Source organism: Bison bison, unplaced genomic scaffold (genome assembly GCF_000754665.1).
Source record: "Bison bison bison isolate TAMUID 2011002044 unplaced genomic scaffold, Bison_UMD1.0 scf7180017864531, whole genome shotgun sequence".
In the NCBI taxonomy this organism is placed as follows: domain Eukaryota; kingdom Metazoa; phylum Chordata; class Mammalia; order Artiodactyla; family Bovidae; genus Bison; species Bison bison.
In genome coordinates, this window is record NW_011495081.1 from 285,086 (window position 1) to 302,161 (window position 17,076).

At 43.8% G+C, this 17,076-nt stretch overlaps 1 protein-coding gene across 1 annotated transcript in view; it reads left to right on the plus strand.

Moving 5' to 3' along the window:
• Positions 1-14,297, plus strand: part of MYO7A (myosin VIIA) — a 107,839-nt gene extending 93,542 nt beyond the window's left edge. Inside the window, exons 44-50 of the mRNA XM_010831775.1 lie at positions 890-977; positions 1,158-1,264; positions 1,934-2,119; positions 2,471-2,587; positions 3,622-3,705; positions 4,589-4,708; positions 9,416-14,297. Of these exons, the coding sequence (XP_010830077.1) occupies positions 890-977; positions 1,158-1,264; positions 1,934-2,119; positions 2,471-2,587; positions 3,622-3,705; positions 4,589-4,708; positions 9,416-9,505 (792 nt within the window). The 3' untranslated portion in view covers positions 9,506-14,297. The remainder of the gene's footprint in view (positions 1-889; positions 978-1,157; positions 1,265-1,933; positions 2,120-2,470; positions 2,588-3,621; positions 3,706-4,588; positions 4,709-9,415) is intronic.
• The last annotated feature ends 2,779 nt before the right edge of the window (positions 14,298-17,076 follow it).

Sequence of the window (17,076 nt, forward strand, 5' to 3'; positions counted from 1 at the left end):
GTGCCCCCTTCCATGCAGCCGCTGTCCCTATATCTCTCTCCTCTGAGCCATTGCACAGCCTGGCTACAGCTCTCTTGGGATCCACATGGCACTCTGGGTTCTGGACACACTAGGCTCCTCACCCTGCCCCCCAACACATGTACTTTCCAGATTTGATTTGACTGGTCCCTCAGCTGCCAGGCTCTCAGTTCACCTCTGAAAAAGCCCTTGAAGAGAGAGGGTGACTATCCCCACTAATAGATCACAAGTCCCTGGGCTCAGAAAGGTTAAGTAACTTATCCCAGATCACACAGCAGGGACTCAGATCCAGGTAGGTGTGGCTCTGAAGCACAGGGCCCTGCCTCCGCCCCTCATTGACTTCCATGGACATAAATGTGGGGGGACAAAGGTCCAGCTCTAAAGCCCTTCCCTTGGGGCTTCCCTGACCCTTGTACAGGTCAGGTGCTTCCCCTTGTTGCTCACCCAGAGTTCTGTGTGAATTCATGTCTGTCTCCTTACTAGTCTGACCTTGTACCAGACACTGTGACCCGAAGTGATCGGGTGAGGTCCTGGACCTGGGCGGGAGGGACTTAGAGTCTGTGAGTGGCTCAGGAAATGGATGCCAGAGAATGTCCAAAGCAGGGACTGGGCCGCCATCTCAGCCTTTTTTTCCCAGGGTCCTAGGGCAGTGATCAGTGACTCTTTGCTGAATGAGTGGAGTCACTGTCACTGGCCAGACACTCAGCAGGCAAAATTGGGGCAAGATGGGGCTGATCCACAGACACCCACCCTGGCTGCAAGCAGGAATCTTTCTGGAGAAGGGGTTGTCGGGGAGGCCTTGGGTGGGAAAATCAGAGAACTCAGTATTGCTCAAATTAAAATGAGTGGACTAGAACGACCGTGTCCCTAGGTCATCAGCGTCCCTGAGAATGACTTCTTCTTCGACTTTGTACGACATCTGACGGACTGGATAAAGAAAGCCCGGCCTGTCAGGGATGGTAACGTGAGGCTGAGTCCTGGGATCGTCTGAGGTCTGGGGCTGGCAGGTGCTGGCTGAGTGCCATACCTGAGGCCCAAGTGGGTGGGGCCCCAGGCTGGGGCTTCCTCCGGGGCTGGTGCTGGGCTGGACAGCCCTCTGTGCTGGCATCTTCTGGGTGACCGCCTGCCCTCTGCCCCAGGAGTCGTGCCCTCGCTGACCTACCAAGTGTTCTTCATGAAGAAGCTGTGGACCACCACAGTGCCAGGGAAGGACCCCATGGCCGACTCCATCTTCCACTACTACCAGGTGAGCTGCCCGGTAGCTCGGGGCTGTGCTTGTGCAGCCGCCTTGAGTACTGACTGTGAAAGCAGAGACCTGCTGAGTAGACCCCAAGGTGGGTGGGTAGTTCCTGCTCTGCAGCGTGTCTTCAGGGCGTCCTCGGTTCCCTACTCTTCAGAGAGTGGATAAGACGGTTGTTAAGTTTCCAGAAGCCTGTGGGCAGCGTTAGAGGCTTCATCTTTGCTTTCGGTCAGCTCATCTTCAGCGACTGTGGTTCTGGGTCTGAAAGGTGGGGAAGGGGCTGGTGCTGCTGAGGAAGCCTGTGGGTCTCAAGGGAACACAGTGGGAGGCGGCCAGCCAGAGAGGCTTTTTCCCAAGGAAGGACAGGCCTGGTGGGGGGGCTAGAGTTATGGAATAGTCTCAGGCGCCCCAGCTGGTCCCTCTGAGTGTCTGCATCTTTGAAATGGAGCTGCTTGCCTCACTGGACTGTTATGAGGGTAAATGAGATGATATTCACCCCTGGCTCTGATTTAAAACTGTAAAGCGCTGCATCTGTGCGGCATAAGGCTGTTTCCCTGTCCTGTGCCATCCCACCTTGGGGAGCAGGTGGACCCAGCCTCACGGTGGAGGTGTTTAAGGGGAGAAGCCTGCTTCCCCCAGGTGCCTCCACGCCTGTGACCTTCTCTTCTCTGGCAGGAGTTGCCCAAGTACCTCCGAGGCTACCACAAGTGCACGCGGGAAGAGGTGCTGCAGCTGGGGGCGCTCATCTATAGGGTCAAGTTCGAGGAGGATAAGTCCTACTTCCCCAGTATCCCCAAGCTGCTCCGGGAGCTGGTGCCCCAGGACCTCATCCGGCAGGTCTCGCCTGACGACTGGAAGAGGGTGAGCACAGAGGGAGACAGTGGGAACAGGCCCCCCCCTTCCGAATGGGTCTCTGGACACCCCAGGGTCAGGGGGGCAGGTGCTGGACAGTAGCCCAGGGAAGTATCTCTTGTGACCCCTGTAAATTCAGCTGGTCACTTTGCAGCAATTTGTCTGGTCCTGGTTACTAAGGTGGCCCTATTTTCCTTGATACTATTTGACCTGCTTGCTTTGGGGAGGGAAGGGCTGTCAAGAGTCCACTAACTGGTATTAGTGGGAGACTGCTGGCCCCCCGTGGCCCATGACAGCTGCTGACAGTGCAGGGGGCAGGACTGGCAGGGGAGAGGACTCTGACCCACCCTCCCTCTGCAGTCCATCGTCGCCTATTTCAACAAGCACGCGGGGAAGTCCAAGGAGGAGGCCAAGCTGGCTTTCCTGAAGCTCATCTTCAAGTGGCCCACCTTCGGCTCAGCCTTCTTTGAGGTGAAGGTATGCTGTGGGTGGGTGATTCTCAGAGATGGGGAGGGGAACCACATGTTACCAGGACTCCTCCCCATGACTTGGGGAGACTACAATGGTCTCTGCCACCTGCCTGGGACTGAAAGGAGGAAACGACCCTCAGCTTTGTCCCAGCTAGGTGTCTCAGCTAAGTACTGGGCCCTGGGCTCAGTCCTAGGACACTGAGGGGCCAGCACCTCGCCTGGCAGGGGAGGCAGATGTGTACAGAGGTCAGAGTAACAGAGGATGATCTGTGCTGGCAGTGGGGAGCCCTCATGGAGGTGGCAGAGCCTGGGAGGCCCAACCACACGGTGAAGGCTGAGAAGGCTTCCTGGGAGAGGCAGCACCTGAGCTTTCCAGGGAGACCCTGGGGGCAGTGTTCCTGGCAGACAGTCTGGCCTGAGCAAAGACCCAGAAGTGTGAGAGCTCGGGCATGGGCAGGAAACGCAAGTGGATGAGTGTGGATGGGCATGAGGTGTGAGGCGAGCAGACTGCGGTGAGAGGCAGGTAGGTTTCCTCCTGAAGATGGTGCCCAGCCCTGGAGGGTTTTGAACAGGGTTGATGGGACCAGAGGCAGGAGAGTGGAGAAGAGACTGGCACGAGGAGATGGGCATGAGGCGTGAGGGGACAGGTCAGAATGGAGAGGAGTGGTGGCCTCACTACACACCTGGGACGGGGGCCCTTTGACACAGCTTGGCTGTGCAAGAAAGAGAGGTAGGCAAGTGCATCTGGAGGCAAGTATAGGGTTCAGAGAGGTCTTTTAAAGATGAGAGACTTTAGAGCTGAGAGAGAGAGAGACCTCAGGGACTCCTAGAGAAGAGGACAGAAGGGATGAAACTCTTGCCAGTTGCTGGGGACCCATGAAAGGATTCAGGGTAGAGCTGAGGATCCAGAAGAGGGAGAAACTTGAGGTTGTGGGGGGAGAGGCAGACTTAAGCCCAGCTGGGGGCAGCTTTATTTCTCCCCAAATGTACAAAACATTTCCTGCTCTGGGTTCCCCATCTGATTTTTTTTTTTTAAACTAGCAAACTACAGAGCCAAACTTTCCTGAGATCCTCTTAATTGCCATCAATAAGTATGGGGTCAGCCTCATTGATCCCAGAACCAAGGTGAGCAGTGACAGGGAAGAGCAGGTAAGGGGGGATTTTCTGTCTGTACTTCTAACAAAGGACACCAGAACCAAACTTCAAGACACTCTGTCAGCTACCAATATCCTCACTTCATCTACCCTCCTGGCCACATGTCCTGAGAGGCTGTCCATGATTGCTGTGTCTACTTCCTTACCTCTCATCTCTCCATCAAAAGTGCTCTGAGTTACTAACGAAGTCCTCACTATGAAATCCATTCAACTCTTTAGTGCTTGGTCCTCCAGTATCATCAGACACTACCAACCCCTTCCCCTCTCCAGAATGCTCTCTGTCCACAGTTGGTCAGGTGGCAGGCTGTGCTGGGGTGACTGATGCTCAGATGTGTGGGCTGAGCAGGTCCTACCACTGACACAGGAGAGCACAACTGGGGCTGCTGGCGAAGGGGGCAATGACCACCACCTTCCTCTTGGATCCACGGGCCCACTCACCTGGCTTTCCTTGCCTCTCCCTTGGTCTCCCTCTCAGGCACTTCCCTGGGCTGCTTCTCTACCCAGTGCATACACTGTGTTCTGCAAGGCTGTGTCTTTCTGTCTCCCTCCTTCAACTCCACTGGATCATCTCACCTGGGAATTCAGTTTCAGTTTCCTCATCCTCTTAAAATCTCCAATTCCAGCCCCACACATGTGACAACCCCCTGGGCTTCCTTGGTTGTCCCACTAGCTGGTCCCAACCAAGGCCTGCCTCCCACAGCAGCTCCATGGCACAGCTGGCCTCTACCCTCTTGCTCCTTGCCTTGTCTGAGGGCCCGAGGTCCTTTGTGTGGGTGGTGTCTGTGGGCTGGAGCTGAGGGGAGTGAGGTCAGATGGTCCAGATGTGCAGCCCCAGATTCTCTCTGCTCCCCTAGGACATCCTGACCACTCACCCCTTCACCAAGATCTCCAACTGGAGCAGCGGCAACACCTACTTCCACATCACCATTGGGAACCTGGTGCGTGGGAGCAAACTCCTCTGTGAGACGTCACTGGTGAGAACTCTTCCTTCCAGGCCTGGGGTGCTCCCCAGCCCTGCCTTCCCTCATCCTCCCAGTCCCTGCAACAAACAGGAGGAGTGTGCCGTCTGGTCTGCAGTCAGGATCAAGGGTCAGGTTGGGGCTAAGGTCAGGTCAGATTAGGTCTGGGGAATGGGCTTATTAATCTAGAGATGAGAAACAGACTGCCCACTCAGTAACTATGTCCCAGTGCCTTTAATATTTAGAGATTGAACCTTTGGCCACTGAGGTCAACAGCAGAGCTGTTAGCAATGAGGCCTCCTGGACTGAGCTCAGCTGGTACAGCCTTCAGAAATCCCTACCTGTGGGAGTGACCATAATCATAGCATTTATTGCTTTAGAGTTAATTGTACACTACATTCTATTTGAGGCAATAATAGTCCTAACACTTACCATCATCTGATGAGGTAATCAAACAGAACACCTTAATGCAGGCCTTTATGTTTTATTCTATACACTTAGTAGGAGCTCTCTCACTATATCCAAAATGTTACAGGCTCCCTAAATTTCTTAACACTTCACTACTGAACTCAAGCAATATCTGATTCTTGATCTAAAGTCTTCACATGACTAGCATGCATTTATGGTAAAAATACCACTCTAAGGCCTTCATCTTTGATTGCCCAAAGCACGTGTAGAAGCCCCCATCGCAGGTTCTGTAGTACTTACAGCCATATCACTAAAACTTGGCGGTTATGGCATATTATCGGAGAAGGCGATGGCACCCCACTCCAGTACTCTTGCCTGGAAAATCCCATGGACGCAGGAGCCTGGTAGGCTGCAGTCCATGAGGTTGCTAAGAGTCAGACACGACTGAGCGACTTCACTTTCACTTTCCACTTTCACGCATTGGAGAAGGAAATGGCAGCCCACTCCAGTGTTCTTGCCTGGAGAATCCCAGGGACAGGGGAGCCTGGTGGGCTGCCGTCTATGGGGTCGCACAGAGTCGGACACGACTGAAGTGACTTAGCAGTAGCAGCAGCATGGCGTATTATGAATTGTAACAACACTAAATCCACTAACAGATTTTACAGTATATCCTTTTCTCATATTATCCCTATAACTATAACCAGTTCAATTTGCTTATATCAAACAGATCAAAATCACTCATCGCATATTCTTCCATCAGCCACCTGGCACTTGTTATTGTAGCTATTCTTATCCAAACACCTTGAAGTTATACAGGAGCTACCACTCTAATAATTGCCCATGGCTTCACATCATCCATATGATTCCACTTAACAAATTCACGTTATGAACAAATTCACAGCCAAACAATAACCTTAGCCTGAGGCCTAAGGTTGCTAGTCTTATAAATTTACCTCTACCCCAGCCATTAGTCTGATTGGAGGGCTATTTGTAGTAATAGCATCCTTCTCATGATCAACTATTACCATTACTCTAATAGGAATTAATACAGTAATTCCTGCCTTATACTCCATATACATACTAATCATAATATAACAAGGCAAATACACACATCACATTAGTAACATCTTACAATCTTCTACACAAGAAAATGCCCTCATTAACACTTCATATTTTACCTCTCTACTTCTACCACTAAATCCCCAAGTCATTTTAGGCCCCTTGTACTGTAAATATAGTTTTAAAAAATACTAGTTTGTGAATCTAGAGACAGAAGATTTAGCCTTATTTACCAAGAAAGTATGTAAGAACTGCTGTCAGCAATATCTGATTCTTGATCTAACGTCTTCACATGACTAGCATGCATTTATGGTAAAAATACCATGTAACATGACTTTTTCAAACTTTTAAAGGATAGTAGTTATCCATTGGTCTTAGGAACCAAAAAATTGGTGCAACTACAAATAAAAGTAATAAATTTTCCTTTCACATGAGTTACATTATATTAATACCAATCATAACAAATATCAGCCAATAAGAGTGACAGTATCCATTATCTCATACGCTTTTATTATTTATTTTCAACAATACCCCCCCAACAACAATCCCTCAAATAACTATACCTTATTACCTAAAACCAACTTCCCTTGCCATAACCATTCTAGGTTTTACCTTAGCACTTGAAATTAATAATAACACACAGAATTTAAAGTTTACTCTTCAAATATATTCAGACTTTCCAAACCCTTAGGGTATTTTCCCTAAGAGGGAAAGTATTATTATACACTGTTTATCACCCTACTTAAATCTATCAACAAACCACAAATCAGCCTGTTGATTAGAAAATATTTTACCAAAAATTACTTCCCTTATTCAGATAAATATCTCTACATTAGTATCAGACCAAAAAGATCTAATCAAGGTATATTTCCTCATTCCTCATCACCCTCCTCCTAAACATAATTCTATTTAATTACCACGAGTAGTTTCCGTAATAACCACAACACCAATACGCAATGATCAACCAGTAATAATCACTAATCAAGTACCACAGCTATATAGTGCTACAGTCCCCATAGCCTCTTCACTAAAAAAACTCAGAATCACCTGCATCATGAATTACCCAATCTCCCAAACCATTAAACTTAAAACACAACCTCCACTTCCTCATCTTTTAAAACATAAAATACCACTGAAAACTCTGTTATTAAATCTGAAAAAAATGCTCCTAATACAGTCTTATTGGAGATCCAAACTTCAGGATACTGCTCAGAAGCCATAGCTGTTGTATAACCAAACACCACTAATGCTGTGCTTAGTTGCTCTGTCGTGTCTGACTCTTTGCAACCCCATGGACTGTAGCCTGCCAGGTTCTTCTGTTCATGGGGATTCTCCAGGCAAGAATACTGGAGTTGGTTGCCATGCCCCTCCCTCTAGGGGATCTTCCCAACCCAGGGATCGAACCCAGGTCTCCTGCATTACAGGTGGATTCTTTACTGTCTGAGCCACCAGGAACTCCCGAACACCACTAACATCTCCCCTAAATAAATCCAAAGCTATGACAAACCTAGACAGTGTATTAAAAAGCAAAGACATCACTTTGCTGGCAAAAGTCCGTATAAAAAGTATTCAAGCAGCTGAGAGACTGGAAAAGACCCCGATTCTGGGAAAGACTGAGGGCAGGAGAAGAGGGAAACAGATGATGAGATGGTTGGATGGCATCAGTTATTCAATGGACATGAATTTGGGCAACCTCCAGGAGATGGTGAGGTACAGGAAGGCCTGGCATGCTGCAGTCCATAGGGTTGCAAATAGCTGGATGTGACTTGGTGACTGAACAACAACCACAAGTAAATCCAAACACTATTAATCCCCCCAAAAATCCATGAAAATTCAACACAATTCTAACATTACCACCCACAATCAACTCAAACCGACCATGAAGATTTTGAAGAAAACTTCCCACAAAACTAATTACAAAAATAGTACTTAAAATACAATGTATGCTATCATTATTCTTACATGGAATCTAACCATGGCCATTGACATGAAAACTCATTATTATTCAACTACAAGAGCACTAATGACCAACACTGAAAAATTATGCCCATTAATAAAAATTATTAACAATGCTTTCACTGATCTTCCAGCTCCATCCAACATTTCATCATGATGAAGTTTTGGTTCCTAAAAGGTATTTGTTTAGTTTTACAAATCTTAACAGCTTTGTTTCTAGCAATGCACTACATATCAGACGATAACCGCCTTCTCATTAGTTACACATATCTGCTGAGATGTAAATTACAGATGAATTGTTCAATCCATACATGCAAACAGAGCTTCTGTATTCTTTATCTGCCTATTTATCCCTATAGGATGCAATCTTTATAATGGATCCTACAGTTTTCTAGAAACATGAAAACATTGGAGTTATCCTGTTATTTACAGTTATAGCCACAACATTTATAGGTTTTATACTACCCTGACGACAAATACCATTTTGGGGGGCAACAGTTATTTCCAACCTTCTCTCAGCAATCTCATACGTCAGTATAAACCTTGCTCAATGGATCTGAGGCGGTTTTTCTGTAGATAAAGCAACTCTTACACAATTCTTCACTTTCCACGTCACTCTTCCATTTATCATTGCAGCAGTAGCTGCTGTCCATCTACTAATGTTTCATGAAACAGGAGCTAATACTCCCACAGAAATCATCTGATATAGGTAAAATCCCATTTTGTTCCTACTATATAATTAAAGACATCCTAGGTGTCTTTTTTACTAGTTCTAGAATTGGTATTAGTCCTATTTTCCAATAGTATTAGTTCTTTTTTCACCTGATTTATTAAGAGATCCCAACAATTATACCTTGGTAAATCCTCTCAATACACCACCACACATTTAACCAGAGTGGTGTTTTGTACTTGCATATCCTATGAACAACTAACTCATCAATCCCCAGTTAACTAGAAGTACTAGCCCTAATCTTTTCAATCCTAGTCCTAATACCATTCTTCACATATCCAAACAATGAAGTATGACATTCCAACCTCTTATCCAATGTTTATTCTTAGTAGGGATTTGAGCAACCCACAAACTAGCACCTTAATGTGGGATCACAATAACTTAGAACCCTAGATATCTGGCTGGATGAATCCATACCTTCAGCTGTGTGGCTGAGCCCAGAGTGGGGCAGGATTTGCCTTTGTCCAGGTTTCTGTCCCCTGCAGTTTCCTGGGTGCTGTGTTCTGGGTAAGAGTGGGTGGCTGTGTCCTACTTGGTGCTCTGTTTTATCTTCTTGCTGCTCTTTCCAGGGCTACAAGATGGATGACCTCCTGACTTCCTATATTAGCCAGATGCTTACGGCCATGAGCAAACAGCGGGGCTCCAGGAGTGGCAAGTGAACAGTGGCCCTGTTGCTCTGGCCCTGTGCCTACTCTCAAGGAAGCAGTTGGCTCAGGACCATCAGCTACCTCTGCATCCAGGGGAAGACCTTGGCTATCCAGGCAGGGAGGCTGAACCAGCTGGCCACCACTGACTGCACCAATGTGGCCTCTGATCCTTCTTCCAGTGAGGTGACCTTGCTGGGATGTAGAACTCCCTCCATCCAGCCTGAAGCACCTGGTTGGTTCTAGTCCTGGCTTGCTGTGACAATCCCAGTTGTAAAAGCCTGTGCTCCTCAGATGTCATTCTTAACTCATACTAGCCCTACCATGTGACCTCTTTTGAGGTCATGGCCCGGAAATGTAACCAACAGGATGATCTAGTTCTCTATGCTGGGAACAACCAAACAGATTATCCTGAAACCTAAGGAACTGGCTTAATACCCCTAAGTCCGGGAGCCTCAGCTGGGATGAGGGAGACAGACTGCTTCTAAATATTACAGTGTGAGTGCTGAGCTGCTGTAAATCTCCCCTGATGATCTCAGGCATAAAGCCTGTGTTTTATCTTCTGGTCTGGTAGTGTCTTTGCTGGGGGAAGTGGGAGGGGGCAGTGTGTGGGGCCAGGAACAGGGATCTGTGGGGTAGTGGTCTATATAACTCTCTCTGTGGTCTGTGTGTGCAGGATCAAACTGTCTGGGTTTGGGGGTTGGGGTGCCTGAGCCCATAGTGTGCTAAAAGGGGCTTCAAGGGACAGGCTGGGCCTGGGGTAGGTTGAAGGAAAATGACGGATGTCAGCCTGGGAGGTGGAGACCTAATTGTGGTTGGCTGGAGATCCAGAGCGGGGACCAGCTTCTGGGCCAGTGAATCCAGAGTGGCCCTTGTATCCTGCCAGAAATGTCTCCTTGGTCCATTAAGAAACCTCCAAGAACCCCAGAAACCATGCTGCCTTGGGTTAATCCTTACGTCCAGTGGGTGTCTGTAAAATATTACTTTGTGACTAGGATGGAACAATCAAGTTTGGACATGACCTGGGCAGGTCTAGGGGTGAGAGCTTCAGACGGGGAAGGTGTGATGTAGAGGTGGGGCATCCCTCTGGGCTGTGGCTGGGATGAGAGCCTAGAGAAGTGACGGGGGAGAATCCTCTAGCCACTGGCATGTTAGTGATCTGTCCTCTAGACCCCTGATATTCAGCCTGGCCAGCCCAGCTCATTTGCCCTCAAACACTGAAGGGTCTGGGGTCACCTGCATGTAGGTGACAAACCACTCCACAGGAAGTGCTATTACTCTTCTCTCCAGATGCCTGTGTGGGAGGTGGAGGGGCTGTTGTTGAAATGGAGGCCCCAAACCAGACAGCCCTGTTTTCTGGGATGACAGTGCGGCTGTCTGAGGCAGCCCTCCCCCATCGATGTTTACAGGACTCCACCGTCAGCCCAGGATAAACCAGAGCCACAGGGAACGTACTGTGGTGTCTGCCCCTGCCCATCACAGTATACATGGGAACATGAGGCCCGGAGAAGGAGCATGAATAGGTGATGGTCACACTGGTGGAATGCGACTTGCTGTTTCTAACACTGGGATTTCAGATCTAGTTTCCCTTGATGGCCAAAGGCCAGTGGGTTATGCCCATCACCCCAGTGGGGAATCAGCCAGTGACCAGCTATGAGGAAGCACCCCAGGCACACTGTATGACAGGATATGTGTGTGGGGTGAGATCTTTGCCCCTGACTCATGCCCCACACTACTCCTCCTTCTCTGGATGGCATCATTTTGGCATTCATCCCCTAGTCTTTGTCAGTCTGAGTGGCCACAGAGAGGTGCAAAGAGTGTATCAATTACCTTCTGAGTTCCTGAGAAGTTGCCTTTATTTACATGCTGATGTTCACCACAGCCACTCCTTTAGCGGGGAATATTATGAAGGGTCAGGATGAGACAAATCCTCTCTCACCCGGAGAGCAACCAGCTCCACCTCCAGAATCACATGGTTTTCCCTTTGCTCATCACTTGGAGATGGAAGGCGAGACCAGAAATGGTTTTCCTGAGAGCCTCCCTGGCTCTTCTGCACTTCTTTCTTGACCTCTCTCTACCATCAGTTCACCCTGGGCCCAGAGAGGAAGAAGAAGGAGGAGGCGGCAAGTTGTGGCTAATTCTTCTTTGAAGACAGCCCAAAGGAGAAGAACATTCTGGATGTGGTAGAAACCATCGTAAAAGAGGATTATTGGGAGGAGTCAATGGGGGTGGTGGTGTTCAGGTTATGTTTCAGGAGGAGGGTCTTCCATGGAGGGAATTGTTGGTTCATTTGCCTTCATGGTAGGCAATGCAGTTTGCAGTTTGGAGGGTGGCCTCTCTGTTGGCCCCTGAAATGGGTGCTTGGATGGGTTCAGAGACCAGCTATGTGGCCACAGGTTGTCTAACATCATCCTTGGGATGCATGGTTGGTTTAGTGGTTTCCTTGAGAGCCTCTGGTATAATGGATTTAGAGCCTGGATGTTCCCTTTTGCTTTTGGTTAAATCTAGCGAGTTTCTTCAACTCTCAAAACTTCTTCGTGGAGACTTCTTACACTTGGAGTTTCTGTGGGATAGAAAACAACATAGTTTCCTCCAAAGTCACTTCTCCAACCTTTGCTGGTCACATGGCAAAATCCTAGTCATCTTTAAAACGTCAGCCCCTCTCTTACCATTTCAGATTCTTTCCCCCTATTTCTCTCCCTACCCAGGCTTTGGGAAGACTTTGCTATGGTCCTCTATTCATCAAGGTGCTGGAGTTTAAGTCTATTGTCTGAGGTTCTAACTCCATGGGAGCTGTCAGAAGGCAGAGATCAATATGTGCTTAAAGTTTGTGCATTTTATAACCACTCCTTCCAAAGCAGTTTGAATAGAAAAACGAAGACATTCTCCATTAAAATGGGAGCTTTTTAAGGACAGAGACTCTGTCTTGCTTGTCACCCCATATACAGTGCTCAGGAGTGTCTGTCACACAGTAATTGCTCAAAATACAGCTTTTTTTCTAACTGAATGATAGAAAAAAATAGACAATGGAGACTTTTTATAGTAATGCAGCTAGGAAACAGATTCTTATGAAAGACAAATTAAAAACTGGATAATGTACAAAACCAAGGACACATCTTAAATTTATATAATGATTTACTATATAATGAGGAACAGTGGAACTGAAATCTAGGAGAGAGTGAAAATCCTAAAAAGCAAGCCCAGAATTCAGTTACTTTTGCCCTGAGTGTAATTTCAGTCTTGAGAAACAGGTGCACGCATGAGTTTCATTTTTTTGTCAACCTCACAGGCAAAGAGGACTTTTATTGCACTTGAATTTATAATTCAATTCCATGACATCCAATATCTATGATATTAGGTTTTCAAATGCATGAATGTGTTATGTTTCTCCATTTATCTGGGTCTTCTTTTTCTCACTAAACTTTCGTAGTTTTCAGTGACCAATCATTTATCTTCTTTGTGAGGGCTTACAGTATCTTCCTAAAATTCCTATTTATGTTTTTATGCTGTTTTAAATGATGCTATTTCAATTTTTAAAGTTTACAACTTTTAACTGATAATGTATCAACATACAGTTGATTTTTTTGTATACTGACCTTGTGTCTTGAGGTATTGCTTAAGTTTCTGGTTCTAGTAGGTTTAGAGGAATATAGAATTTTTTAAAGTAAATAATCATATCAGGAGTTTTACTTCTTCCTTTATGCCTGTTGCTTATCTTACTAAACTGGCTAGGATCTCTAGTACAATGCCAAACAGAAATGGCAGATATCCTTGCCTTATTTCTGATCTTAGAGGGAAAATACTGTTTCACTGTTAAAAATGATATTGGCTGGAGGTTTTTGAATAAATATCTCTCATTAGATTGAGGAAGTTTCATTCTAGTCCTAGCTTACTCAGAGCTTTGATCATAAACAGTTGTTAAATTTTGTCAGTTATGTTTTTGTTAATATAGTAGATTAATTTGATTAATTTTCAAATGACATATTCATCTTGTACTGCTGGTATAATTCTTACTTGCTCCAGATGGTTTACCCTCTTTTATATTGATGGATTCAATCTTTTAATGTTTTGTCCAGGATTTTTATGTCTAAGTTCATGAAAGACACTGATCTATAAATTTAGTTCTTATACTATCTTTGTTAGATATCTTTTATGTAAGATTATTGCTGGCCTCAAAGAATCAGCTAGGAAATGTTCCTTTGCTTTCTTTTTCTGAGTTGGTATAAAATTGGTATTATTTTTAAATATTTGATTGACCAGTGAAACTTGTTGGGTCTGGACTTTTCTTTGTGCTATGTTTTTGATACACAGATTTGATTCTGATAGACAGTGGGTTATTACAAATTTCTATTTTTACTTCTCTCAGTTCTGGTAAGTTGTACATTTCAAGGAATTTGTTTACTTCATTTAAATTGTCAAAATTAATGGCTTAAAATGTCTATAATTTTCCTTTATATTTTTAGGATTTGGAGATAGTCCCTCTTTCATTAATCATTCACCCATACAGGCAATCAAATTTTCTCCCTCATTCATTTTACTAAGAATCAATCAATTTTATTTATCTTTCCTAAGAACTAGCTTTTCACTTAAAAAAAATTTCTCTATTGTTTTGGAGACTCAGACATAGAAAGCAGACTTGTGGACACAGTGGTGGAAGGGGGTGGTGTGACAAGTGGAGAGTAGCATGTAAACATATGTATCACCATGTATTAAACCGACACCTGGTAGGAATTTTCTGTGTGATACAGGGAGCTCAAACTGTGACAGCCTAGAGGGGTGGGATGGGGTGGGAGGGAGGTTCAAGAGGGAGAGGACATATGTATACCTACGGCTGATTCATGTTGATGTATGGCAGAAACCAACACAATATTGTAAAGCAATTATCCTCCTATTAAAAATAAATAAAAAAATTTCTCTATTGTTTTATCTTTTCTATTTCATTGCTCCTATTTTTATTATGTCCTTCACTTAGAGAAAAATTTACTTTTTTAGATTGTTTAAATATTGATTAAATGTCTACCTTAACAATCTACCTTCTAACATGTAAAGTTGCAAATTTCCCTCTAAGTTAGACTTTAAATTGTACTCCACAAATTTTGCTGTTGTATATGCGTTATCCTTTAAAAATACTTTCCAATTTCCCTTGAGACTAACCCCTTGATTAATGAAATATTAAGAAATATATTAATTTTCAGTATTTAGGATTATCTAGATATTTGTTTGTAATTTAATTTCTTTTGTGGTCACAGAACAGTGTGGGATTTTGATCTTTTGAAATTTACTGATGACACAGTTAACGTATTTTTTTTTTGGCACCCATAACTAATTACTGTAATTTCAGTAATTTCTACTACTTTTGTTTTTTAATCTTCATATAAGTGATCCATATATTACCTTTATTATATATGTACATTTTCCAGTGAGATTTGTACTTTTGCATGTTCTCTTATCAATTAGTGCTATTTCTTTTCAGCTTAAAGAAGTCCCTTTAACATTTCTTACAGAACTGGCATAGTGGTGATGAAACTTGCCTAGCTTTTGTTTATCTGGGAAACTCTTGATCGCTCCTCTTCAACTCTTGCTGGGTAGATAATTCTTGGTTGGACATTTTTTTCTTTTCAGGACTCTGAATATATCATACCTGTCTTTCTGGCCTGTATATTTTCTGCTTAAAATATTTGCTGATAGATTTTTGGGATTTCCCTTGTGTGTAACAAGCTGGTTTTTGCTTGCTCCTTTTAGGATTTCTCTTTATCTTTACCTTTTTAAAAAAAGACTATTTAGTAAAATCATATATATACACACATACAATATATACACAAACACATTTCTGTACCCTGACCCTTAGACTCATAATGAGTATGAATGTGGAAGTTTAATATTTTTTAATGGATACATTGTATTTCATCACTAAGAGAATACTCATACTGTACTATGGTTGAATGTTTGTATTATTTCCTTTTTTAAAAAATTTATTTTTAATTGGAGAATAACTGCTTTACAATGTTGTATTGGTTTCTACCATACAATGACACAATTATGTCTCCCCTCATAATTATGAGGAGTCATAATTATGTCTCCCCTCCCTCCCCTCCCCCTTACCATTTTAATTGTAATATGTCTTGGTGTGTGTCTTTTTGGGTTCATCTTATTTGGAACTTTCTGGGCTTCTTGGATCTGGATATCTGCTTTCTTCCCCATATTAGGAAAGTGTTCATCCACTTTTTCTTCATTTAATTTTTCTGGCCCTTTCTCTGTCTATTCTCCTTCTAGAAGCCCTATAATGTGAATATTATTATACTTGATGTGGTCTCAAATGTCTCATCACGTTAAAATTCTTTTTTCATTTTTCTGCTCTGTTTGGGTGAGTTACATTTATTTTGTCTTCCAGCTTACAGATGCATTCTTTTACCTCATCCATTCTGCTTTTGAACCCTTCTAATGTATTTTTCAGTTCAGTTATAACTACTGTTTGGTACTTTCTTATACTTTCTATCTTTCTGTTGAAGTTTGTATTGTTCTTCCATCTTTCCCCCCAAGATCAGTGATCACATTTATGACCATTAATTTTAACTCTTTAGCAGGTAGATTGCGTATCCCTATTTCATTTAGTTCCTTTTCTGAGGTTTGGTCTTGTTCTTTTGTTTGGAACATATTTCTCTGTCCCCTCATTTTGCTTAATTCTCTGTGTCCATGTATGAGGTAAATCAGCAATCTCTTCTAGATTTGTTTTATGACTTGATGTGTGGTCTATTTTGGTAAATATGCCATGTACGTTTGAAAATGTTGTTATTCTGCAGTTGTTGAACGTAATATTTTCTGTCAATTAGAAAACTGATAGAAAATACAAAAATTATAATATTTTCTGTCAGGTTCTCTGAAAGTATTCAGATATCCTTTCTTATTTTATTTTTTGTGCGTCGTTCTTTCAGGTGATGGGAGAAGAATCTTAAAATCTCTGAGTGTGAATTCTTTCCGTTTCTTATTTAATGTGTTTTGAGGCTTAGCTCTTAAGTATATAATTTACAGTGTCTTCCTGATATAGCAACTGTTTATCATTATGAAATCTTTATTTCTAGTAATGCTCCATGTTTTGAAGTTTTCAGATATTATTTCTTATGCTTATTTTTACATGGCATATTATTTTCCATCCTTTTTGTTTTACTTCATTTGTGTTTTTATATTTTAAGTATTTCTTTTCTAGACAGCGTATGTTTGGGTCCTCCTTTCTTCTATCCAGTCTGACATTTGCTACTCCTGGTTTTGAGAATTTGGTTCATTTGTATTTATGTAATTAACAAAATGGTCGAATGTATGACATGTTTCAACTTGTTTTCTATTTGTTTTGTGTATTGTTTTGTTTCCTTTGTTCTTCTCAATCCACCTGTTACAATAGATATTCTCCTGCTGGCTTTGAAGAAGTAAGATGCTATGTTGTGAGAAAGCCTTAGAACTAGGACCTGAAGGTAGTCTCTAGGCTCTTAGAGCAAAACTCTTTCAAGAATGATTAAGACAACATGGATGGCTTTATATTTGTAATTTTAAAGAACTAAATTCTGCCAATGACCAGTGAACTTGGAAGAGGA